Raw genomic sequence first — 27,053 nt, forward strand, 5'->3', positions numbered from 1 at the left:
CAGGTATATGTAGTTTACCACAGCCTATCTGATAATGAACCTGGTGTATATGGCTGGACATCAAGGGTGTTACTGACAACGCAGGAAAAACAGCGACAACTGTACCAGTGACACCTCCCTCCCTGATGCTCTAAACAGCTTCTATGCATGCTCTAAGGCACGCAACACAACAACAGCCCGAAAGCCATGTCCCTCCCAGGTGAGCAGTTACTGTCTGTAACAGAAGCTGTCGTGAGAAGGACTCTGCAGAGAGCCCACTCCCGTAAGACAACATCCCTGGCTGAGTACTCAGGGAGTGTGCACACCAGCTCACTGACATCTTCAGCACGTCACTCATCCAGGCTGCTGTCCCCATATGCTTCAAATCAGCCACCATCATCCCTGTACCAAAGAAACTACACCTACAGAAGTAAATGACTACTTCCCAGTGGCACTGATGCCAATCTTCATGAAGTGCTTTGAATGGCTGGTAACGGCACACATCAAAACGTCCATTCCTGCCACACTGGACACTCATCAATGTGCTAACTGACAGACCCGCTCTATGACAGATACCATAACATCTGTCATACACCTGGCCCTGACACACCTAGAAAACAAGGATGCTTATGTCAGAATGCTGGATTTCAGGTCAACATTCAACCCTATTGTCTCACAGACCTTGGTGAACAAACTCCTACTCCTTGGTCTAAATCTGCAACTGGGCATTGGACTTCCTGACCAAGAGACTTCAGACAGTCAGGATGCACAACTGCTCCTCGCTCCCCATCAGCCTCAACACGAGTGCCCCCAGGGAGTGTGCTGAGCCCATTGCTGTACCCTCTGTTCACACACGATCGCACGACCAAACTACCGAATATTCATATTATCAAGTTCGCTGATAACACAAGGTGATAACCAACAAAGATGAGATGGCCCACAGAGAGGAGGTGGAGGAGCTTGAGGCCTGGTGCCAGGCAAGTAACCCCTTCCTCAATTTCAACAAGACAAAGAAGATGGTTATTGACTTCAGGAGAACTCGTACTACTCACCCCTTTCTTTACATCAGTGGCACAGCAGTGAAAACTTTGAGCAGTATCAAACCCCTGGGAGTACACATCTCGTACAACCCCTCATGATCCCAGAACACATTCTACACAGTCACAAAAACTCATCAACATCTCTACTTTCTGAGGAGGCTGGAGAGAGCTTGACTATTCTACAGATACAAAGTAGAGAACGTCCTAACGTTCTGCATCGCTGCTTGGTACGGAAACTGCACTGTGGCAGACAGGAGGGCTCTACAACAGGTAGCTAAAGTTGCCCAATGCATCACTGGCACCAGCCTACCCACTAACAAGGACATATATACAGAAAGGTGCCAGATAAGGGTCAGTAACATCATGAAGGCTCTCACCCACCCTGCTCATGGACCCATTCCCACCCATTCCCATCTGGGACGAGGATACCAGTCTCAAAAGCAGTTACTTTCCCCAAATAGTAAGGCTGATCAACACTCCACCCACTATTCCACTCCTCCACAACCCCACCACCACCACTTCATCATTTCCTGTCAGTCACTTAAGTACAGACACTCCTGTGTCAAACGACACTTTATGGACACACAATCAATCTATGCATATAAGCTATCTTATGTATTTATATTGATTGTGTTTTATAAATTATGGTGTTCTTTATCGTATTGTGTTTTTTTTGTGCCGTATCAGATCCGAAGTAGCAATTATTTCAATAGACAATAGAGACAATAGAGGCAATTATTTCATTTTCCTTTGCACTGAGTACAGGAAAAGACATTAAACAATCTTGAATTCACGTTCCTTTTAGTATTCACAGAACAATAAAATTCATTTTCCTGTGAACGAGCATAAAAACTGGTGCCTCAAGTGTCTGGAAAGGGAACGTGCAAACCAGGACTCTGGAGAGTGGACTGGGAACACAGGAATGAATAAATGAATTACTGAAGTAGTTAATGGTCAGCGTTAAGTTGGAGGGAAGGCACATTTGATGCTGTGAAGTTTATATGATGTACGTATGACCATTTATTGGTTCAGGAAGACTTTAGTTAGGGATGTGTGAGATTTATTATGGTGGCAGTCACTGATTGGGTTTATTTGTAATCAGTAGGCTAAACACTGTAGAATTACTGAGCATATAGTTGCTAGATATTGTGAATTTGCTGAATCTTTTATTGTGAGTATTGGGAGGATTAGTAAATAAATAATTTATGTTTTAAGCAAAGCTTTATATTGGTTCACTTTGTATTGTAAGTTAGTTATTTACAGTGTATAATTTAATATTGTATAGGGTTAATGGGTAAAATAGTTTAATACATGCAAATATTGTTGCAATGTTCCCTTCATTGTGAGCAAATATATATTCAGTACCTTCTCAAATGGCTGTACGTGTACTATCTGATATAACTTTAGATAGCAGGTGGCTCTTGCTTCATCCCTTCTCGCCACCTTGTTATACAGGTTGTTTGCCCTCTTTCTTTCAGTGCAGATGAAGGTTTTAAACCTGAAATATTACCTGTCCATTTATCTCCAAAGATGTTGCTTGAACTGCTGAGTTCCTCCACTGCTTTGTATGTTGCTCCAGATTCAAGCATCTGCAGTCTCTTGGGTCTCCATTTCAGCATGGTGGTGTGTGGGTCCTTGTAGGGATATAGGCGCCGTCTCTGGTTTATTCAGAGACACGAGAGACTATAGATGCTGGAATCTGGAGCAGCAAACACAGTGCTGGAGGAAATCTGAGTCAGGCAGCATCCGTGGGGATAACTGACAGCTAAATTCAAGATGAGGCCCTTCATGAAGCTGGTTCTGAATTTGATGCATCTCTTGACCTTTTATATGTGGGGACAATAAGCTGATTAACTTGTTTTCTGAGAAGATAAGGATACCACTGATGTCATAGCTATTAGTACCTGTAGTATTGGAACATGGTATTTTACATTACATTTCCATTACATTACCCTGACATCTGCATAGGGCTGGAGTAAAATGTCCCATAAATGATTACAAATAATTATCAAATACCATTTCATGCCAATCCATATCAGATATTAGGATACAATGGAAAGTTTGGTTAAAGAAAGAAATTTTAAGAAAACTCTCAAAGGAGGAAGAGAATTGTTAATCAGCAGGGAGGTTTAGGAAGTGGAAACCCGACTGCAGGCCAAGGCAGCAGAAAACACAACAAGTATTGAAAGAGTGATTAAAATAGAGGATCTGCAAGAAGCTGAACAGGAAGATCAATTAGCTCAGAGGGTTAGAGGACAAGATGGTTAAAGAGAAGGGAATGGGGGGGGGGGGGGCAGTTCTGAAGGTCTATTTCAGTGTCAAACAATTTGCCAGAAAGAGGGATGGACCCTTGTACCAATTCAACATGGACTAGATGGGCTGAAGGGCCTGCTGCTGTGTTGTAGTTCTCTATGACCCTATGAGAGTGGACATGCAAAAATGGCACATGGACATGGGGAAAAGTATTCACTATATTTGATAGGACTTTGCGAAGAATATCTGGGAAATAGTCATGAGATATCTACTTTTCCATTATATGTATCATACCTCCTTAAATCAAGATGCCATGTTTCATGCTTAAAGATCTGCAGTTTTATTTGAAAATGAGCAGAGATCCAAGATAACTCGGTTTTCTGTCAATATCATCCGTTCTTCACACCTTAGAAGCACCCTTGCTTCTAAGTCTGAAGATTTTAAATTCGATAATAAAGTCTGAGCCACTAATAGTTTATTAAGAAGCCTCAAATAGTCTATTACAGAGACTCTAATAGTCTATTACTGCAGGTTCTTGCCTAAAATCATGGTTACATTCTGAGAAATGGTAATGCTAAGTGATCTTTCCCAGGTCAAGTACAGAGTAGGATCAGGAACGGGGTAATTGACAGAATGAGTGGAGTTGGGGCAGTGACCTGAAGGAGAGAGGTCAGCGGATTGGGGTAAATTGAAGGTATATCTGGGAATTATCTTTGTAGGGTTCCAGTCTGTTGCTGCCTTCAGTACCTAATGAATGAGCGGCTGAGTGCTGTCTCTTGTCACCTGGTAGCATCCCACAAGGCAAGCAGTGTCCCTAGAATGATTGTGGGCAACTATGTGTAACTTGAATCACTAATACTTCACAGCATAATAACAAAATCAATGATGAATGAAATGACATTACGGTAAGATTGCCTGTAAAATGTGAGAGAGTGCTGTTTTTTAATGGGATGTTTAATTAAAGTACATCTGCTGTCTCTCAGGTAGCACTATTTCAAAATTATCCAGACTACTTTGGCACAGTAGGGCGGCTATAAGTGCATCGTTTCACTGCGCCAGGGATCACTGGTCAGCGTACAGTTCCCAATGCTGTCTGTAAGGATTTTGTAGCTTCTCCCCGTGACCGCGTGGATTTCCTCTGAGTGCTCTGGTTCCCTCCCGCCTTCCAAAGGCATACATTTAGGGTTAATGAGTTGTGGGCATGCTACGTTGGAGCCGGAAATGTGATGATATCTGCATGCTGCCCAGCACGATCCTTGCTTATTTGATTTCACACGATGCATTTCACCGTATGATTCGATGTTTTAATGCAAGATGTGACTAATAGAGCTAATCTTATCTTTAAAGCCAAAATTATTCCTCTATTGCAGTGTAAAGATAAATCTGTTCTTTATCCTGAGGAAACTTTGCACAAATTGCAACTGCATTTCCTATATTCTGGCACCAACTTCACATCAAAGAGTACTGCTTTAAGCACTTTAAAGTGTCCTAAGATTTTGAAGGCACTATGAATGCTGATACTTTTAGCTTACCATGCCCGTCGGTAGCCCCTGCTGCAATTGCAATAGTCAACCATTTCAGAGGGTGTTAAAAGCCCATCTGGTTACTTCATTCCATCCAGAATTCTTGGTTTCCTTCAACCTTTTTTGTCTTAAGGAACTTGTCATTTTCAGGAGCTGAAGGAAGGAAACTGACAATGAACGTAATTGAAATGTATGGACATCATTTGAATGTCTTCATGGTGCTGAATGATAAGACCCATTGCGGCAGTGCAGCAGGTTTCATTTATCAGATTTACTTCTCTAACTTACGATCGTGGTTTCATGCCCTGACTTCACGTATCAAAACAATCCATAAACCATGTCCTGCAGTATCGACCAGGATTACTACTTCAAGATTCTTGTTCAAACTCCTTCACAGCAAGCACCATTTCTTATTATAAAACACTATAGAACGGGGATCTGTACTGCATACGGCTAGGTTGGATCAATATCCATCTAAAAATTAACTTTTAACTTGCAAACCTGGATATTTCTGTATGAGTGTTGGAGGAGGGACAGAAAGGTCTCAGGCTATTACTGAGGGAATGTTAATAAAGAAACGAAGTCAAGTTTTTGGTTCTATATTTGCCTGATAGCTCATTCCTTTCAATTTCCTCCCATCCTCCCAATTCTGACCGGGTGCAGTTGAGAAGAAGTCATCCCTTTCTCTTCCCTAATTAGCTCAGATGAGACCAACCAACAACCACTGACAAGCAGTCAGCTATGAAGGGTGTTATGGAAGGGGTAATTTCTAACCTTATCACCAACCTTAAGGATTAATGACATTTGTTTCATGAATTATACCATTTACACTTGGATCTCTAGTACTAAATCCATTGCCCAGAAGGTTGAGATGAGAGAAAACAACTTTAAGATCAGTAAAGTGAAAAATAAATTTAAAACGTTGTTCAGAAAAAAAAGTTAATTTAAAAGCAGTGACTTTTTTGAATGTTTCCTCTTTATTAGCTACTTGTAATCAATGTGCCTGGAAAAGATATAGAGGACTGACTTCTGGCAGGAACATACACCTTTGTTTCTAAGTCATAGAGTCCACGGAATCACATGTCATGGAGTGATACAGCTTAGAAACAAACCTCCTCAGCTCACCAAGACCTTGTTGATTTTCATTACTTATTTACATCAATCCTACACCATGGCCCCATATTCACTTTCCCACTTTGCCTGCCAGTTTTTCACCACCCCCCCACTGTCGCTGATTCTACTATTTAACTGAATGATGAGCAATTCACATTGAAACCACCAACCCACACATCTTTGTGATGGGAGAGGAAACCAGAGCACCTAGAGGAAATCTGTGCACTCCCAGGGAAAGCGCGCAGGCTCCACGCTAACACACAGGCGCCTCCAGAGGGCAGGATTGAGCCTGGGTCACTGGAGCTGGGAGGTGGCAGCTCTACCAGCTGTGCCACTGTGCTGCCCCAAAATTCCTCGCAGTTGAAGCCAGAGATCAGAGCGACAAAAATCTGTGTTGTCTCCTTGAATTCTTTATTCTTATATTCAGGTGCACGTTGCTTAAAGTCATATTCAGAACCACCTGGGATTAGAGTGTTTAAGGGAGTTGAAGATGAAGTTAGACCACTAGGTAAAGTAGATCCTAGGTGAAGATGAGGTGGACATAAGCTTGTGTGCTTTGAACAATGGTTATGGATGAGATGGGTGGTGGACAAGGATGGGGTAGAGGTATACAGAATGGATGGTGGGTGCATTTGTTGGATAATGTGTCCACGGAGAGATTTAGCTGGATAGTTATTGGTTATTACTGAGTCTGGGTACCAGTATATATTGAAAGTCAAGTGAAAGAAGCTGAACTGCTATTTTTAAATCCTTGATTTAATATTCTTGTTTCCTGACTCAAATTGCTAATTCTGAAATCAATTTACTTTGCAGAACCCACTGCACCTGCAGATGAGCATGGAAAACTCGATTACCTCCTTGATGGACTTACTCATCAGTGTCCTTAAAACCAATGCCTGGTATGACGTCAGTGTGATTTTGTGCCACAGCTGGGATATCTCCAGCTTGCTCAGCTACCTAAGCAACAACTCGAACTTCGAACTGCGGGCTTTGCTCAACCTCACAGACATGGATGATGCGGGCATCATTCAGTTTTTACATGAGAAATTGAATGATTTGAAGGACTCGTCCACCTCTGTTCTGATGTTTAGCAGTGATGCTAAATGCTCTGATTTTGTCTTTGAAACAGCAGCCACGTTGGGCTTGACCTCCTCAGACTTTCACTGGGTTATTGGTCATCCACTCAACATCGATGATCTGCAAACTGCAGACCTACCCCTAGGTCTACTTGCCTATGGAGAAGTGAACAAACCAGTTCTGGGAAGTTATGTGAGAGATGCGGTTGAGCTAATAGCTAGAGCCATATCCACAGCGGTGTTTATCCGACCCGACACAACACTCATCCAAAGCATGGTGAACTGCTACGACAAACAGAAAGAAGAGATGATGTCTTCAGGTCAATATCTTTCAAGGTAAAACTTTCTCATGAAGGTGTATCAATAATTGAATATTTACTTCCCCTTTCTAGCTCATAAGCCATGGGAGCAAAATTAGATCACTTCACTTGGCCTGCCATTCCATCATGGCTGATTTATTATCCCTCTCAACCCCATTATCCTGCCTTCTCCCTATTACCTTTGATGCCCTTACTCATCAAAAACCTATCAACCGCCACTTTAAATGTACTCGATGACTTGCTCTCCACAGCTGTCTGTGACAATGAATTCCACAAATTTATTCCTTCTGGATAAAGAAATTACAGTTGCAAGAAAACGTTTGTGAACACTTTGCAATTACGTGGTTTTCTGCATTAATTACTCATAAAATGTGGCTTGATCTTAATCTAAGTCACAATAATAGACAAACACAATCTGCCTAAACTAATAACACATGAACAATTGTACTTTCCTTGTCTTTAATGAACACATTGTTCAATCATTCACAGTCTAGGCTGAAAAAAATATGTGAATCCTTGTATTTAATAACTGGTAGAACCTCCTTTAGTAGCAATAATCTCCACTAAACATTTCCTGTAGCTGCTGATCAGACTTGCACAAAGGCGAGGAGGAATGTTAGACCATTCCTCCATACAAAACTGTTTCAGTTCATCAATATTTCTGGGATATCTTGCATGAACAGCCCTCTTCAGGTCATACCACAGCATCTCAATTGGGTTAAGGTCTGGATTCTGACTTGGCCATTTCAAAACACAATTTTCTTCTTTTTAAACCATTTTGTTGTTGATTTACTCTGTGATTTAGATTATTGTCTTGTTTCATCACACAGCTTCTATTAAGCTTCAGGTGACAACCGCCACCCAGACATTCTCCTGTAAAATGCCTTGATACAATTTTGAATTCATTGTTCCCTCAACGATTGCAAGCTGTCCAGGCCCCGAGGCAGCAAAGCAGCCCCAAACCATGATGCTCCTTCCACCCTGCCTCACAGTTGGGATGAGGTTTTAGTGTTGGTGTGCAGGGCCCCTTTTCTTCCATGTCTATTTCTGCCAAAATGTTTAACCTTTGTCTCATCTGTCCACAGAACATTGTCGCAGAAGTATTTTGGAGCATCCGGGTGGTCTTTTGCAAACTTGATTCATGCAGCAATGTGTGTTTTTTTGCAGAGCAGTGGTTCCTCCGTGGTGTCCTTCCATTCACACCTTTCCAGTTCAGTGTTTTTCTTATGGTGGACAAATGAACAGAGACTACTAGAACAAGTTCTAGAGATTTCTTCAGATCTTTTGCTGTTGCCCTTGTGTTCTTTTTCACCTCCTTCAGCATTGCACGCTGTGTTCTTGTTGTGATCTTTGTATAATGCCCATGCTTAGGGAGAGTAGCAACAGTACTGAATTTCCTCCATTTGTAGACAATTTCTTTTGCTGTGGACTGATGAACACTCTGGTCTTTAAAACTGATTTTGTAGCCTTTTCCAGCTTCATGCATCTCTACAATTCTTCTTCTAAGGTCCTTTGAAAGTTGTTTTGATCGAGGCATGGTGCACATAAACAGATCTTTCTTGAGAAGAGCAGGCTTTGTCAGTAGTCTGACTTTGCGTGTCTTTTTTTTATAGGGCAGGGCACCTCTACAACCCACATCTCCAATCTCATCTCATTGACTGGAACACCTGACTCCAAATACCTTTAGTAGAAGGCATTACCCCAGAGGTTCACATACTTTATTGAACTAGACTGTGATTGTTTAAATGGTGTACTCAGTATTGACGAGAAGAAGTGCAATTGTTCGTGTGTTATTCGTTTAGGCAGATTGTGTTTGTCTATTATTGTGACTTAGATGAAGATCAGACCACATTTTATGAGCAATTAATGCAGAAAACCAGGGAATTGCAAAGGGTTCACAAACTTTTTCTTGCAGCTTGTCTGCCTCACCTCTAAAGGGCTGTCCTTCTATTCTCAGGCCGTGCCCTCTGGTCTTAGACTAGACTCCCACACAATAGGACAGATCCTCTCCACGTCCACTCTATCTAGACATTTCAATATTTCTCACATAGTGCTCACAGTATCGACGGATAGCTGGAGTATCAAGTGTTGTGGGCTAGAAAACCAAAGCCAGTCACTTAATCCAGGGTCCTGCATCTCTGATTGCACAGCAACTCTAAAAAAAATCTGTTGGTCTAGGAATTTGTATGCACTGTTTCTTCAGCAATAAGATGTTGTTCAATGTTTCTATAGCAGTATTTTAAAAAATGTGACATTGTGCATCACCCAGCCCTTAAAGTCAGCCAGAATAGAAACAGAAAGTGCAGTCAGTCACAGGAAGAATTTATGGACAAAGAAACCAGTTAATGTTTCTGATCAAGGACTCTTCTTCAGACCTGGGTCCCTGAGCAAATGGATCAATTGTTTTTTCTTTCCACATGTGCTTGCTTGTCTGGCCGAGCTCTTCCAGCGCTTACTGCTTTAGTTCCAGATTCCAACATCTGCGGTACTCACCTGCCCTGAAAGGCCTCGACTTTCAACACCACCAGCTACTGGAGAGTACTGCTTCAGGTAATATGCTGAGGAGGGTGAGCATCTGCCCCAGTTCAGTTAGAGAAACCTGGAGAATCTGGTTGACCATCCTACCTTGTGCACAAGGGGGCAAAAGAATGTAAGCTGAACCAAGAGTGGGTCATTCAGCCATGTGTACCTACTCCACCATTCAGTAAGAGCTTGGCTGATCTTTTATTTCAGCAATATTTTCTCACAACAATCACATATCTCTTGATTCCTTTAACATTGAAAGATTAATCTCTCTCTCCCTTAAATATTTAAACCCCCATACCCCTTATATAGAGAATTTCAAAAATTCAGCATCCTCTGGGTGAAAGAATTTCTTCTTATCTCAGTCCTGAATCGCTGACCCGTAATTATGAGATGGTGATCCCTGTTATGGGACATCCAGCAAGGGGAAACATTGTCCCTGCATCTGCCTTGTCAGGCACTGTAAGAATTTTGCACGCTTCAGTGATCCTTCTAAACTCTAGAGAGCGTGCACTGAATCTGCATAACCTCTCATCGTGCTACCAACCCACCATCCCAGGAAGCAAGCTGGAGAACCTCCACTGCACTCCAGCTCATGATCTTTGAGCGGAGTTCATCAGGTCGCAGGCGTTCACTGCAGGCATGATCGCCATGGCTGCGACATGTGCTCCAGCTGCAACACATCGCTCGCCCTGCTGTCAGCAACAAAATAATCTGCTGGACAAACTCGGCAGCTCGAGCAGCATCTGAGGGAGGAGAGGAATTACTGGCATTTGTTGCTTCAAGGCTGATCAACCACCTTACCTATCATGTCTGTCATAACTTAGTTTATTAACTTAACTTAATTAGTTTAATTCCTTAGTATAAAATTACACTATTGCTCTTAGCTTGCAAGATCCACTCTCTGTATACACTGCACTCAGTTGATACTGCACACTCAGCTAAAACACCTTGTGTGTTAGAAGAATTCACAGTTCTATGTTCACAGGTAAAGCCTGTTTTGTGTCAGCTGACTTCCACTGAGCTTTGGGGATCTACTTACAGGTCTCAGAATCAGAATCAGAATCAGGTTTATAATCACCGGCATGTGACGTGAAATTTGTTAACTTAGCAGCAGCAGTTCAATGCAATACGTAATCTAGCAGAGAAAAAATATTAATAAATAAATGAGTAAACCAATTACATATATTGAATAGATTTTTAAAAAGTGCAAAAACAGAAATTCTGTAGATTAAAAAAAAGTGAGGTAGTGTCCAAAGATTCAATGTCCATTTAGGAATTGGATGGCAGAGGGGAGGAATCTGTTCCTGATTCGCTGAATGTGTGCCTTGAGAAAAGGGCATGCCCTGGGTGCTGGAGGTCCTTAATAATGGACGCTGCCTTTCTCATTGGCAGGAGGTTGTCATGGAAACCTTTGCAAGTACTAACACAGCTTGGGCTGATGACCAGTACAAAACCTAAATGTCATGTTCTCACAAGATTGGTCAAGGTGGGCCCTACATCTTAAGACTTTATTAGGGCTGCACCTCCAGCCATACTCAGCTAATACATTCTTCTTCTTCATTCTCGTCTCTCAGGATTGTGGATGATTTGCTTCCCTCTGGTTCTGAGTCTGCGAATGAGACCAATGTGGGAATTGTGGCCTCTTCAGTAGACAGGACAGGAAGTGGCTGATGGGACAGGCAGCCAGGTAGCTTGGGGGGGGGGGGGCGGTGGAGCTCCACTTTTGCATGGTCCTAATGCATAGCCCCAGATTTGAGGAAAGTGTAGAGGGGTTGTCAGAGATATGTTTTATTACACAGAGTGGTGGGTGTTGTGAGTGGTGGTAGTGGCAGAGATACTTGTGACATTTAAGAGACTTAGACAGGCATATGGATGAAAGAAAAATGGAGGACTATGTGACAGGGAAGCATTAGATTGGTCTTGGAGTAGATTAAAGGCTGGCACATCATCATGGGCAAAAGGGCCTGTACTGTGCTGTTCTGTTCTATGTTCTGTGTCCTATCCCCACTGCTTCACCTGCTCCTGTCTCTCTGTCTCTTCATTCCCTTCTATTCTCCATGTACTCTTTTCCCTGTCTAAGTGTTATGTCGCTCATTCCTTTCCTTTCTGCTCCCATTGTCCACATGTGTCTTTCCATGTCTGTGTTCCTGCCTTTGCCTATCACTTCTTCACCATGTCTCCAATCCGCAAGCAGCCTCTGCTCCATCTGTTTCTTTGCTCTTGGATGCTGCTGACTGTGAGGTCCCTCCCCCTCCCTCTCCCTCTCCCCCTCCCAATCCTCCTCCTCTCCCCCTCCCGCTCCCCTTCCCCTCCCTCCCTTCTCCTCTCCCTCCCTCCCTCTCTCCCTCCCCTCACCCTCCGTTCGCCCTCTCTCTTCCTCCTCCTCTCACATGCACACGTACTGCCATGTTCCACTCCCACTGTGTCTTGCACACACACATGCTCACCATTATTTTTACTGAATCAGCTCACTCATTCACATAATGATTGTTAAATTTGACTTCCCCCCTCCCCCCCCAACTCCAGAGTCCCCTCCCATCCACATTCTACGGTTATTCCACAGCCAAGAAAGCATCAGCATTCAGCTACTTTCTGCGATTGCTATTCATTGTAGGCATAGGTCACCAACAACTGGTGCGCAGTGCTTCACACCAGAGGATGTCCACTTCAGCACAGCAGGCTCGGGAAAGGGTGGTGGGCCTCAAGTCTGTAGGACAGGTGAATGAGGAGAAGTGAACCTTGTTCAGGATTTGTCAGGTAGGATTTCATTGCACTTTGCGCCATGGGGGACTTCAATATGCAGTTAGATTGGGAAAATCAGCTTGGTGTTGGATTACGGGAGGGTGAATTTCAAGAGTGCCTATGGGATGGCTTTTTAGAGCAGCTCGTGGTTGAGCCCACTAGAGCATCAGTTATTCTGGACTGGGTGTTGTGCAATGAACCCGAGGCCTTTAGGTAAAAGGACCCTTCGGGGCAAGTGATCACAATATGATAGGATTCACCCTGAAATTTGAGAAAGTCAGATGGATCAGTACTACAGTGGAGTAAAGAGAATTACAGAGAGAGGAGTTGACCAGAATTGATTGGAAAAGAACACTTGCAGGGATGACGGCAGAGCAGCAATGGCTGGAATTTCTGGAAACAATTCAGAAGACACATGATATATACATCCAAAAGAGGCAAAAGTTTTCTAAAGGAAAGGTGTCACAACCATTGGCTAACAAGAGAAGTCAAAACAAACATTAAAGCCAAAGAGAGGACATATAATAGAGCAAACATTAGTAGGAAGTTAGAGGATCGGGAAGCTCTTAAAAACCAATAGCAGGCAACTAAAAAAGGCACAAAGAAGGTAAAGATGGAATATGAAAGTAAACTAAACAATAATATTAAAGTGGATACCAAAAATTTCTTCAGAAACATAAAGTGTAAAAGAGAGGACTGCTGGAAAACGATGGTGGAGAGGTAGTAATGAGGGACTCTGAAATAAAGGATGGACTGAATAAGAATTTTGCACTTGTCTCCACTGTGGAAGGTACTAGCAATATAGTGGAAGTTACTGGTGCCAGGGTCAGGAAGGGTGTGAAGTTCCCAAGAAGGTTCTTGGGAAACTGAAAGGCCTGAAGATAGATAAGTCACCTGGACCAGATACCATATACCCCAGAGTTCTGAAAGAAGTGGCTGGTGAGATTGTGGTGGCATTAGTAAAGATCTTTCAAGTTTCACTAGATTCTGGAAAATTGCAAATGTCATTCCAGTCTTCAAGAACACAGAGAGGCAGAAGAAAGGAAACTGTAGGCCAGTTAGTCTGACCTACAGTTGGAGTTGATTACTAAGGATGAGGTCTCAGGGTACTTGGGGGCACATGATAAAATTGGCTGTAGTCAGCATGGTTTCCTTAAGTGAAAATCTTGCCTGACAAATCAGTTGGAATTCTTTGAAGGAAGTAGCAAGCAGGATTGACAAAGGAGGATTGGCTAATGTTGTGTTTGTGCTTGGATTTTCAGAAAGCCTTTGACAAGATGTCACACATGAGGCTGCTTAACAAGCTTTGAGCCCATGGTATTACAGGGAAGTTTCTAGCATGGATAAAGCAGTGGCTGATTGGCAGGAGACAAAGAGTGGGAATAAAGGGAGCCTTTTCTGACTGACTAGTGGTGGTCTACAGGGGTCTATGTTGGGACTGATTCTTTTTACATTGTATGCCAATGATTGGGATAAATGAATTGATAGCTTTGTGGCAAAGTTTGTAAATGATATGAAGAAAGCAGGAGGGGCAGGTAGTTTTGAGGAAGTAGGGAGGCTACAGAAGGACTTAGACAGATTAGAAGAATGGGCAAAGAAGTGGCAGATGGAACACAGCGTCGGGAAATGTATGGTCATCTACTTTGGTAGAAGGACTGAAAGAGTTGACTATTTTATAAATGGAAAGAAATTAAAAAAACTGAGAAGCAAAGGGACTTGAGAATACTTGTGCAAGATTCCCGAAATGATAATTTGCAGGTTGAGTCTGTGGTGAGGAAGGGAAATGCAATGTTAGCATTTATTTCAAGAGGACTGGAATATAAAAGCAAGGATGTAATGTTATAAAGCACTGGCGAGGCCTCATGGAGTATTGTTGAGCAGGCTTAATCCCCTTTTCTTAGAAAGGATGTGCTGAAACTGGAGAGGGTTCAAAAGAGGTTCACGAAAATGATTCCAGGATTGAATGGCTTGTCATATGAAGAGCATCTGATGGCTCCGTGTTTGTATTCACCAGAACTGAGAAGAATGAGGAGTGACCTAATTGAAACCTGTCGAATCATGAAAGGTCTTGATAGAGTGGATGTGGAGAAGGATGTTACCTATGACACAGCCTCAGAACAGAGAAGCGTCCTTTTAGAATGGAGATGAGGAGGAAGTTCTTTTGTCAGAAGGTGATGAATCTGTGGAATTCTTTGCTACAGGCAGCTGTGGAAGTCAAGTCTTTATTTATATTTAAGGTAGAGGTTGATAGATTCTTGACTGGTCAGGGCACGAAAGGATACGGGGAGAAGGCAGGAGACTGGGGCTGAGAGGAAAACCATGATGAAATGACAGAGTAGACTCGATGCGCTAAATGGCTTAATTCTGCTCCTATATCTTACGGTCTTCGCACATTCCTACTTATTGTTATGGATGTCACTAGCTGCAGGGATTGTGCCTAGCACCAAAATTAGTCATTTTCCAAATACAGATAACTAATGGACCTTCTACGCATCAATAAGACATTAAGTCATTAGCAATATTTCAACGATGCCCAGAACATTACTCATCATTGAGCTGTACTTGGCCAAACAAATAGCCCAGCAGAGTCAATGGTTTGTGCATTGCAGCAAGTTCAGATATCTCTGTCCCCTCACAATTCAATATTCTATGTCAAGTGGATCTATCCAGAGCCTTCATCTGTCTGCTGTCACCAGTAAAATCTTTTATGTGGTGGTATGCTGAGGCAATGGCATCAACACGGGTGATGCCAACCGGCTCAATAAACTGATTAGAAAGGCTGGCTTTGTTAAAATCGTCAAACTCGACCCACTGGAGGCTGTGGTAGAACAAAGGACCCTATGGAAAATCCTGGCAATTCTGGACAATGTTTCTCACCCTCTGCTTGCCACCTTGGCTGAACAGAGGAGCACTTTTAGTGATAGACTAACACAACTGTGCCCCTCTCATATAGAGTTCTATATGAGGTTATTCTTACCCTTGGCTATTAGGCTCCATAATGAGTCAACCCACAGCTGGGGAAGTGATGAGCTCCTCATGTTAGACTGTTTGATTCAACTTATCTTTTTTATTCTTTCTTACTTCTCTTCTAATATTTGTAATTTTGTATATCTGTGCACTTGTAATGCTACTGAGACACTAATTTCCTTTAGGATCAATAAAATATCTATCTGACTATCTGTCTATCTAACTATCTTATATTTCATATTGTAACTTGTAATTTTTAATGTATTGCACCTTACTGCTGCTGCGAAACAACAAATTTCACAGCTTATGTCTGTGATAATTAACTGATTCTGATTCCTTTGATCTTATATTAACAGATATCTCTACATGTTTCAAACAGACATTGCCACCATACATGTGTTCAGCCACCGTTCTCGTACAATAAAGTCACGGAGTCATGAAGTAGTACACGCCAACCATTTTGCCCATTCATACTAATCCAATTTGCCCACATTAGGACTGTCAGGGAGCAGTAACTAAGGATGGTAAAGTAGGACTCAATGAGATTAAGGTTCTGACATTGTGAGAATCCTTACTACAGCTGTGTCATTGAAGTGGTCAAAGCTTATAACAAGGTATAGAATTGTAATCTTCAATGGTCATAGTCCTTTTAATACTTCATTGAGAACTGTCAGTTTTGGCAAGCATATGCCAAGTTAAGTCAGCTAATCCTAGTTCAATAGCTTCAGCAAAAGCTATTCACTCTAATGTACTTAACAAATAGTTTCAAACATAGCTTGGAATTAATGTTCATAAAAAGATGCAGAGCAGTCATGCTAGTGTTCTCCCTGCAGTAATAAGACATGCTTGCTGAAAGAATAGAATATTTGTTGCACGACCTTTCTGCAGAAGCACCTGATGTGTATTTCTTTTCCTTTTAGGTTTGCCCAAAGGGGTCAGTCTGGGAAGGAGGTGAGAACAGCGACCTCCTGTCCAGAACTGTGGCCAGAGTCACATAAGCAGCTTAAAGAGTTGGCGTAATGCCACTGCAGTTGAAGAACAGCATATCATGCACCTAATCCTGCAAAGCACCAGCTGAGACACCACCAGGGAAAGATTAGAGCAGAAGTGTTTCTTTCAGAGGGGAGTCATGCCTGACCCTGCAGTCAGGCAGGAGAGGAAGGGGAGCCACAAACTTGACTCCACGGAGGTTCAGTCCAGTCACGAATGCTGATTTTGAGGGACTAGGTGTTCTCTACGATAGGAAGGCATTTAGGAGAAGGTGCTTGGGTGGTACTATTCATATTTGTGGCATTATCAGACTAGAATCAGAATCAGAATCAGGTTTATTATCACCGGCATGTGACATGAAATTTGTTAACTTAGCAGCAACAGTTCAATGCAGTACATAATCTAGCAGAGAGAGAGAGAAAAAATAATAATAAATAAAATAAAACATAATAATAAATAAATAAGTAAATCAATTACATATATTGAATAGATTTTTAAAAATATGCAAAAACAGAAATATATATTAAAAAAAGTGAGGTAGTGTCCAAAGCTTCAATGTCCATTTAGGAATCGGATGGCAGAGGGGAAGAAGCTGTTCCTGATTTGCTGAGTGTGTGCCTTCAGGCTTCTGTATGTCCTACCTGATGGTAACAGTGAGAAAAGGGCATGCCCTGGGTGATGGAAGTCCTTAATAATGGATGCTGCCTTTCTGAGACACCGCTCCCTGAAGATGTCCTGGGTAGTTTGTAGGCTGGTGCCCAAGATGGAGCTGACTAGATTTACAACCTTCTGCAGCTTCTTTCGCTCCTGTGCAGTAGCCCCTCCATACCAGACAGTGATGCAGCCTGTCAGAATGCTCTCCATGGTACAACTATAGAAGTTTTTGAGTGTATTTATTGATGTGCCAAATCTCTTCAAACTCCTAATAAAGTATAGCCGCTGTCTTGCCTTCTTTATGACTACATCGATATGTTGGGACCAGGTTAGATCCTCAGAGATCTTGATACTGAGGAACCTGAAGCTGCTCACTCTCTCCACTTCTGATCCCTCTCTGAGGATTGGTATGTGTTCCTTTGTCTTACCCTTCCTGAAGTCCACAATCAGCTCTTTCGTCTTACTGACGTTGAGTGCTAGGTTGTTGCCACGGCACCACCCCACTAGTTGGAATATCTCACTCCTGTATGTCCTCTCGTCACCACCTGAGATTCTACCAACAATGATTGGATCATCAGTGAATTTGTAGATAGTATTTGAGCTATGCCTAGCCACACAGTCACGTGTATACAGAGAGTAGAGCAGTGGGCTAAGCACACACCCCTAATGTGCACCAGTGTTGATTGTCAGCGAGGAGGATTTGTTATCACCAATCCGCACAGACTGTGGTCTTCTGGTTAGGAAGTTGAGGATCCAATTGCTGAGAGAGGTACAGAGGCCCAGGTTCTGCAACTTCTCGATCAGGAACTAGTTGCATGAATTGAGTAGAAGATGGTATTCTCTTGGGAGCTGTTCCAAAAGTCAGATCACCGTGATTCCACTTTCAAAATCATTTGTTCTTCTATACCAATCAATAGCAACACCAAGGAAGCACAAAGGCCGAGGAAGCAAGAATTTTCCCTACTGAGGCAAGTTCCAATGCTCCAGAATTCAACAAAACCTAAGTTAGCTGCAGGTTGATGGTCGTGGACAGGATCTTGTTGCTCTGGAGGTCGCTGGTGCTACCATCAGGGAGTTAGCACTTCTGTTCGGGACTGCAGGAAACCAGAAGCTATGATGACAGTTGTGCAACCTGAGTAATACCAGATGTGCACATAATTGTCTGCTTGGTACAATGAGAGCTCAGTTCAATTTGCAAGAACCGAGACTCCTGTCTTCTCTCAGGATGTCAGGGTCTATTTTGCAGCTAATGCCTTCAGGCACTGTCCTCAACAATGCAGCTTAGCCCCCCCCTCCCCAAACTGCATGGACAGTAGTGGGAGGCTCCCAGTCTGGCCACCTTGAAGGATAGCTGGGTCTCAGGGTCGAGATGAGATGCACCTCTTAGACAATCACAATGGTGTAGTGATAGGAAGTCCAATCCTACATTGAATATCATCAGAAAAAAAGAGGAATTGTGTAAACTTTAATTGTTCCATCAAGATTTCTTTGGAACCAAATGCTTAAACCATTAACCTTGGTATTGAACCACATATGCAGCTACTTAACTTAACCAAAAGTAGATTTCTCTCGTGCTTTTCGCCCTTCAGTCCGTACTTTTACTTCACAGTGTTAAATTAATTGATTTACAGCAGTGCTTGTGCAGTTGTCATTTCAATGGACAAGATGAATGGCAATGTACATGATTGCAACTTTCACCTTACTTTTAAAACTTTTTAGAGTTATAGAACACTGCAGCACAGAAACAGGCCCTTCAGCCCATCTAGTCTGTGCAGAACCTTTAATCTCCCCAGTCCCATCTGAAGTGTATTTAATATTACAGAAATATTTGAATAATATTGTAAATATATTGTTTGATTAAGCATTTTATGTTGTTTACATATTGCATGGCAGGTTATATGTAAAAGTATGTGAATGGCATACATCATCACACCATTACATCATAAGTGTGCATCTCACTAAAAGTAAAAACGAAACTAAGGCATGCTATGCCCAGCTCCGTAATTTTGCTTTCAATGGAGTTGTCTGTTGGATGCTGCGAGAGTTTAAAATCCCTTCCTTGTGAGATCCTTGTCCATTCTTCAGGTAACTCAGATAAACAATACAGTAGGGGGCACAGTTTCAAGGGCAGTATAATTGCAGTCTCACAGCTGCAGCGACCCAGGTTCAACCTTGACCACTGATACTGCTGGTGTGGGAGTTTTTGTGCTTTTCCTGTGGCCATGTTGGTCTCCTTCAGGTTTTCCGGTTTCCTCCCCCATCCCAAAGATGTGGGCATTGGTACGTTAAATGGCCACTGTAAATCGTCCCTGGTGTGTTGGTCAGTGGAAGAAGTAGATGAAGGGGAATACGTGTTGGAATCTGGGTGGGGGGCTGGAGGTGGAATTGTTGGGAATAGGGGAGAATAAAATAAGTTAGAGTAGGATGAGTGTCAAAATGGATGCTTAATAATTGGTGCAGATCTAGTGGGCTGAAGAACCTGTTTCCATGTTACATCCCTTTATGACTCTGTGGCTCTGTGACAATCATTCAAAGGAGCTAACTGTACAAGGGCAATGTAGGGCATCATACCACAAGGCCGAATGGTCTTACCAAGACTACTTTATGTATTCTTGCATTAGAAAGCAATTTGTGTGGTCCATAGCAGTCTGGCTATTTATAGGCTCCCTTACAGCATGCTAAATGTTAGCAATAACAATACCTTCATGAAGATGCCTTAAAAGCTCATAAGGGAGATGAGGCTTCCTTAAAAACTGTATATTGGTATGGAGTAACGCCATGGCTAATCTGTTCCCGTAGGCAAACAGTTAGTGAGATGCCTTTGGAGGAAGACTAGTCAGGGATTACATTAACAATTCTCAAATTTCAGAAGGTCATAGCTTTCCAATTGAGAAATTGTGTCATTGAAAAGTCAGTCTTGGAAGAGGAATACCAGAAGGATAAAGACAGATGGATCTTTTGAAGCATATCATTACACAGATCCAGGGTCAAGTTTCCTGCACAGAGGCTACAGCCCAAGTGTGAATGTCAAAGTATGAAGTTGGGAAATTTAAAATATTTAATACCAAACGTATCACATTATTAGAGAAATTACTACAATTTTGGATGAGGCCACAAGTCTGCTAAGTGTATGCCATATCAATTGAAGTGATGACCATCTACAGCTTAGGCTGAAATATTCCCTGAACTAGGAGGATGTCATCTCCACCCTCCCCCATCCCCTCGTAACCTGTCTGAATAAGATCTCTGGTGATGAACCCTTGCAAACCTTTTGTGTTGTGGAACCTGTCTGAAGTTCCGGAAGGATCCATCTCATCAAATGCGAGGAGTGGTATATCTAGACTAATCCTCAATGTAAATCAGATTTGCTTGTACCGGAGTGCCTGAAGCTACTAATCAAACACTAACGTTGATGTTATTTGTATGAGTTTTAAGCCAGAAAGCCACCACTGGCCAAGACAAAAATCACACTCAATAATGAGCAAACATTGTTAATAACTAGCATTAGCACACAGAAAAATGCACACAAAATTACCTCACTCTACATTAAAACAACTTTTAAATTATAGAACACATTGGCATTCTGCAAACAAATGCCTAGAAAATTATGTTTAAATATCTTTCCTAATTGCAGCTTTTTGTTGGTTTAAGATATTTATATTCCTTTAGGCAACCATTACTGAATGTGAGAATCGACTTGGAGAAATTACAGTGTCTGCTGGCCTGACTGAAATGGATTGACATTACCTCACATTCCACCAATTTCAATTGCTTGGCTAAATAGGTCTCCACTGATCAATACATATCAGTATGTCTATTCAACTATTCCTCCTTTGAAGTTGTTCATCAGGAACACAAAGAAACTCAGTCCTCTATGCATTTTCTCCTTCCCCTTTGCCCTGTTTCCCAGTGGATGGTGGCAGCCAATGTTTATTACCTTGGCATTTCAAACGGGGATTTTAAAGATAATGTGGACCTAGAACAGAATATGGAGCATCATTTTGAAAACAAATGAGCAATACTGCCCTAAGGATAAGGGCAGCAGATGCTTGGATGTCTCTAAGTCATCCGAATGTGGGTATCCATTGCCTGTTCTTTTACGAGGGGTGATTGATAAGTTTGTGGCCTAGGGTAGAAGGAGTCAATTTTAGAAAACCTAGCACATTTATTTTTCAACATGGTCCGCACCTACATTTACACACTTAGTCCAGTGGTCGTGGAGCATATGAATCTTGGATCTCCAGAAGGTGTCCACAGCAGGGGTGATTGATAAGTTTGTGGCCTAAGTTAGAAGGAGATGAACCTCCCTCTCTACCCCCCTCCGCTTTTCGCAGGGATCGTTCTCTCCGCGACTGCCTGGTCCACACATCCCTCCCCACAGATCTCCCACCTGGCACTTATCCCTGCAAGCGTAAGTGCTATACCTGTCCCTACACCTCCTCTCTTACCATCATTCAGGGCCCCAAACAGTCCTTCCAGGTGAGGCAACACTTCACTTGTGAGTCTGTTGGGGTAATCTATTGCATCTGGTGCTCCCGGTGCGGCCTCCTCTACATCGGCGAGACTCGATGCAGATTGGGAGACCACTTCGTCGAGCACCTCTGCTCCATCCGCCACAACAGACAGGATCTCCCGGTTGCCACTCACTTCAACTCTCCTTCACATTCCCATTTGGATATGTCCATACATGGCCTCCTCTACTGCCATGATGAGGCTAAACTCAGGCTGGAGGAGCAACACCTCATATACCGTCTGTGTAGTCTTCAGCCCCTTGGCATGAACATCGAATTCTCCAACTTCCGGTAATTCCCTTCCTTCCCTACCCCCATCCCAGTTTCACTCTGCCTACTCCTCCAGCTGCCTATCACCTACCTCATGGTTCTGCCGCCTTCTACTACCCATAGTGCTTTCCCCTTACATTCCTTCTTCACCTTTCCTGCCTATCCCCTCCCTGCTTCCCCTCCCCACCCCTTGATCTTTCCTCTTACTGGTTTTTCACCTGGCACCTACCAGCCTTCTCCTTCCCACCCTCCCCCCACCTTCTATATAGGGCCCCTGCCACCCTCCCTCTTCAGTCCTGACGAAGGGTCTCGGCCCAAAACGTTGACTGCTCGTTTCCACGGATGCTGCCCGACCTGCTGATTTCCTCCAGCTTGTTATATGTGTTGCTTAGAAGGAGATGAGTTATACAGCTCTTGTTATATGCACATGCAGTTCAACTCTTTGAGTGATTATGCAGAAAGTTTGAAGTTAATAATTCATCAGTTAATAACTCATCGGGGTGATTGATAGGTTCATGGCCTAAGGTAGAAGGAGATGAGTTATTTACTTCAAACTTTCTGCCTAATCACTCAAAGAGTTGAACTGCATGTGCATGTAACAAGAGCTGTATAACTCATCTCCTTCTACCTCAGGCCAGGAACTTATCAATCACCCATTTGTGGAGACTTTCTAGAGGTCCAAGATCCATATGCTCCCTGACCGCTGGACTACATTTGTAAATGTAAGGAGAGGACTGTGTTGAAAAATAGATGTGCTAGGTTTTCTAAAATTGACTCCTTCTACCTTCGGCCACAAACATATCAATCACCCCTCATAGCAGTGCTGGGTCAATACCTTCACCAATTGACCCACAGAGGCAGTTCAGCAGCACCCTTTCAATGACAACTATGAATAAGGAATGATGGCCACCTGATATTCCTGGTAAGACACATCTTGTGAAAATATCAGCAGCTCAGTCTGTTGCATCTCTGCCATTAAACAATCATTATGGGAGATCCAAATTTAAGCTGTATTACTGTTCCTGCTATTGATAATAAAGATGATTTGCTTACACAGTTATAAGAAATAGTCCTCACTTTGTTCTTTATGCAGATGTTCTTTGTTCCATACTTAATATCCATTTAACTATAACTAAAGGAAGTTTCTCTGGTGTGGTGGTCCTCATTTTCTCCCGTATGGTTTAAAGCTTTCCCATTATTTATGTGGCCTCACTGGAATGTATATTCATCATACCATCTTCCTACTTTCCGTTACCCTTTACCAAGACCCAAAAATCACAGCTGTCCTCATCTCCCTCCGTATCCCTTCCTCCTGCAATCTGCAGGCTCTTTAAACCCTCGAGCCTAATGCTGCTTAATCATATTCTGATTTAGAATGATGGAATGTTTGGCACTAAGACAGCATGAGTCATCGTTCCTCTGACCATTCCGGTGTGTACATCATCGTTACCTTATTCCTGTCACTTTGTTCTTTCTCTGCATATTAAGTATTTCTCCTTCTAAAATATTTATCTTGCTCTCTTGTAAATTTAAATTAGCCAAGCTGCAACGTCCATATAGTGATCCTTTTTCAGCCTTAACTTTTGTTTTGCTTTTGGTTTTACTTTGCATCTTTCCTGGAGCCTTCCACGAGACTTTAATCTGTTGGAATAATTACATTTGAGATATTAAATGTTTTACCTTCTCAATTTTAGTTTCAGCAGTGGGGGGTGGGGGCTTGGAAGAAATGGGGTCGATTTCCCTCATAGGGATATGAGACCATGGGCAGATTGGTTTCCAGTAGCTTGCTGCGGAGGCCAATCATCCTATGGAAATTCTAGGTGGCAAGTGCCAGTGGGGTACGCTGCCAAATGTGAGATAACAAACGAGAATTTTGCTTTGAAAAGTTATAAATGACTTTCCAAACTCAGAATTGAATTACTATGAGATTAGTTGTGTGAATTAGGCAGCCCAGGGAGAGGGTGGAAGTGGAGAGAGTGATTGATTTTTAACTGACTTGATTTAATGGAGGGTATAAGAGGTAAATTAGGGTCAGAAATCTGGAGGGCATGTAATATATGTGTGCTATGTAATCGTGGTTGTTAACAATCACTCTTTTAAGGCTGTATTACTTTTATGTGGCTGCTGTCCTGGTGACAGAATTTTTGATGTAGAACTTGCCAAGAGCTGACTGTGGGAGAAAGCCACAGTAAGAAAATGTTGTCAGAGCACCACATTTTTCTCTTATTCAATGAAATCCTCATCTTTCAGCTTGAATTTCCAGTGATTTTTCCTGTAACTTACTAAGCCAGTGTAGACACCTAATGGAGAGGTTCACTCTGTGTCATGCTGTGTTCATAAGGAGATTGAGACCAATTAACAGATTACTAAAGTTCATCAAGTGACTTAACAGGAGCTTGATTTAGAGAACCTGGGAGAGATTTTCTAAATATATCCCTCCAAATGAGCACTTTTTTTTCTTTCTTCATTGTATTCACCTCCTCCTATTCCCCTCATCTATGCCACACTCAGTAATTAGTTTTGTGTAATTAAATGGGATGGTGGTACATAACATTTTATGTGTAAATAACTTTACTCCATCTCAGCCTGAAATCTCTCCATAGATGCTTCCTGAGCTGATGAGTTCCTGCAACATTTTGTACATGATGCTCCAGTTTTCTTTGTTCCATTATTGGCAGCCATGGCTCTTGATGTCAGTAACCTAAGCTCCTTAAAACTCTCTGGCCCTATTCTCTTCAAAGCCAACTATTTGACTAAGATTTAAATCACCTACCCTACTGTGACAGCCCTTGCTGGGCTCAGTGTTTAGTATGGTGGCTCTGATAAGATGTTTTAACACATTAAAGAATCTAGATGAATGCAAGATTTTTTTTCCATTTCCCCCCAACCCCTTCCCAGGTTTTTGGCAAATACATCATTTGAAGGAGTGACGGGTTATATCCACGTACAAGAGAGATCACACATCCAGAGCAACCACCGCTACCATATCTGGAATCTACGGCAAGACCCATTAGGAAAACCTACCTGGGTCAGAGTTGGCAAATGGAACCAACAGAAAATTGAGATTGAACAAGGCATATGGCCCAACAGAATTCAGAATGAAATGAACGAGGACAGTAGTTCCTCAAGCTTCAAGTTCCGTGTCGTCACATTGGTGGAGCTGCCCTTTGTTTTCACCAGGGAGGTTGACATTGATGGCAATTGTCCAGCTGGCCACTTATGCTTGGACCCTCACACCAAAGACCCTGCGGTGTTGGCACAGCTGTTTGAGGAGCTGAACAATGAAAATGGTTCTGTGCCAACAGAGTACAAGAAATGTTGCTATGGTTACTGCATGGACCTCCTGGAGCAGCTGTCGAACGACCTGGGATTTGAATTTGACCTTTACATTGTTGGAGATGGGAAGTATGGTGCCTGGAAAAATGGAAGGTGGACTGGGCTGGTGGGCGATCTCCTCAGTGGGGCTGCCCACTTGGCAGTCACCTCCTTTAGCATCAATTCAGCACGTAGCAGAGTGATAGATTTTACTAGTCCCTTCTATTCCACCAGTTTGGGAATCCTGGTGAGGTCAAAGGATACAGCAGCTCCCATTGGTGCTTTCATGTGGCCATTACACTGGACAATGTGGGTTGGGATTTTTGTGGCCCTCCACATCACAGCCCTGTTTCTCACACTTTACGAGTGGAAGAGTCCATTTGGAATGACCCCCAAAGGAAGAAACAGAATAAAAGTGTTCTCATATTCATCGGCACTTAACTTGTGTTATGCAATCCTCTTTGGACGGACTGTTTCTAGTAAGACACCTAAATGCTGGACTGGACGTTTTTTAATGAACCTCTGGGCAATCTTCTGCCTCCTTGTCCTATCCAGTTATACAGCCAACTTGGCAGCAGTTATGGTGGGAGAGAAGACCTTTGAGGAACTATCCGGGATTCACGATGATAAGGTAAGAGGTTTAGTAAAGAGAATATGAAAATGCAATTGACAATATAATTCCATAAACTTTCCTAAGATAACATAGGTTTATTAAATTAAAATGGCAATTTGAATTATTGATTCGGCTGCCCTCTGCATATGCTGGAGCAGGCATTGAGGAACTACCATAATGAAGTTTCTGAGTTTATTTTCTGTGGGTTGTGCTGGACTAGGGAAGAGAAAATAAACCTCTGTGGGTTCTTGCTTCAATTTACTATCCACTGATGCCTACTAGAAAGTGCATATAAGGTCCACGTGGGTGGAATTGGATTTAAATCAACTATTATTCAGAACCCAACCTCAATAACTTTGATCAAGCGTTCAGGTTGAATTGCTAAAAGGAGGAACGGCTGGATATTTTTTGCTTTCTTACAAAGTGAATGCACAGTAAACTGTTTTAAGTTTTGAATGGACCAGGAGGGCAAATTATGGCAAAGATGTTGAACATAAAGAATGCTGAATATAAAAGCACCTGGGCACATGCAACATGCTGCACTCCTTGCTCAATGCTCAGCTTCACTCAACGTTTGAGAATAAATCAAGGATGGAAACTCTACCTTGTCTTTCCAGTTGCACATGTGCCTCTGCCTGGAGATCAGTCTGCAAAATTATCATGGGCACTCACTATTTTCAATTTCACTGGACTCGTCACTTAATTCAATGTGTAAATTTATTATCAAAGCACATAAATGTTACCACATTTTACTCCCGAGATTCACTTTCTTGTAGGCATTTTCAGTAGAACAGAAATACAGTAGAATCAAAGAAAAACTATACACAAAGACTAACAACCAATGTTCAAAAGAAAAACTGGGCCAGTACAAGAGGAAATAATGAATAAATAAATACTACTGAGAACATAATTTGCAGAGTCTTTGAAAGTGAGTCCATAGGTTACAGAAACAGTTCAGTGTTGAAGTGAGTGAAGTTTTCCGAGCTAATTCAGGAACCTGAAGGTTGTAGGGTAATAACTGTTCCTGAACCTGGTGGTGTGGGACTTAAGGATCCTGTAGCTCCTTTCTGATGGCAGCAGTGAAAGGGGAACATGGTTTGAATGGTGGGGGCCCTTGATAACGAATGCTGTTTTCTTGTGGCAATGCTCCTTGTAGATGTG

At 42.4% G+C, this 27,053-nt stretch overlaps 1 protein-coding gene across 1 annotated transcript in view; it reads left to right on the forward strand.

The window, feature by feature from the left end:
• grin3bb (glutamate receptor, ionotropic, N-methyl-D-aspartate 3Bb) overlaps window positions 1–27,053 on the forward strand; it is a 94,388-nt gene that overhangs the window by 31,385 nt on the left and 35,950 nt on the right. Inside the window, exons 2-3 of the mRNA XM_073068668.1 lie at window positions 6,722–7,320; window positions 24,863–25,910. Of these exons, the coding sequence (XP_072924769.1) occupies window positions 6,722–7,320; window positions 24,863–25,910 (1,647 nt within the window). The remainder of the gene's footprint in view (window positions 1–6,721; window positions 7,321–24,862; window positions 25,911–27,053) is intronic.

The sequence above is a fragment of the Hemitrygon akajei genome, chromosome 16 (genome assembly GCF_048418815.1).
Source record: "Hemitrygon akajei chromosome 16, sHemAka1.3, whole genome shotgun sequence".
Classification (NCBI taxonomy): domain Eukaryota; kingdom Metazoa; phylum Chordata; class Chondrichthyes; order Myliobatiformes; family Dasyatidae; genus Hemitrygon; species Hemitrygon akajei.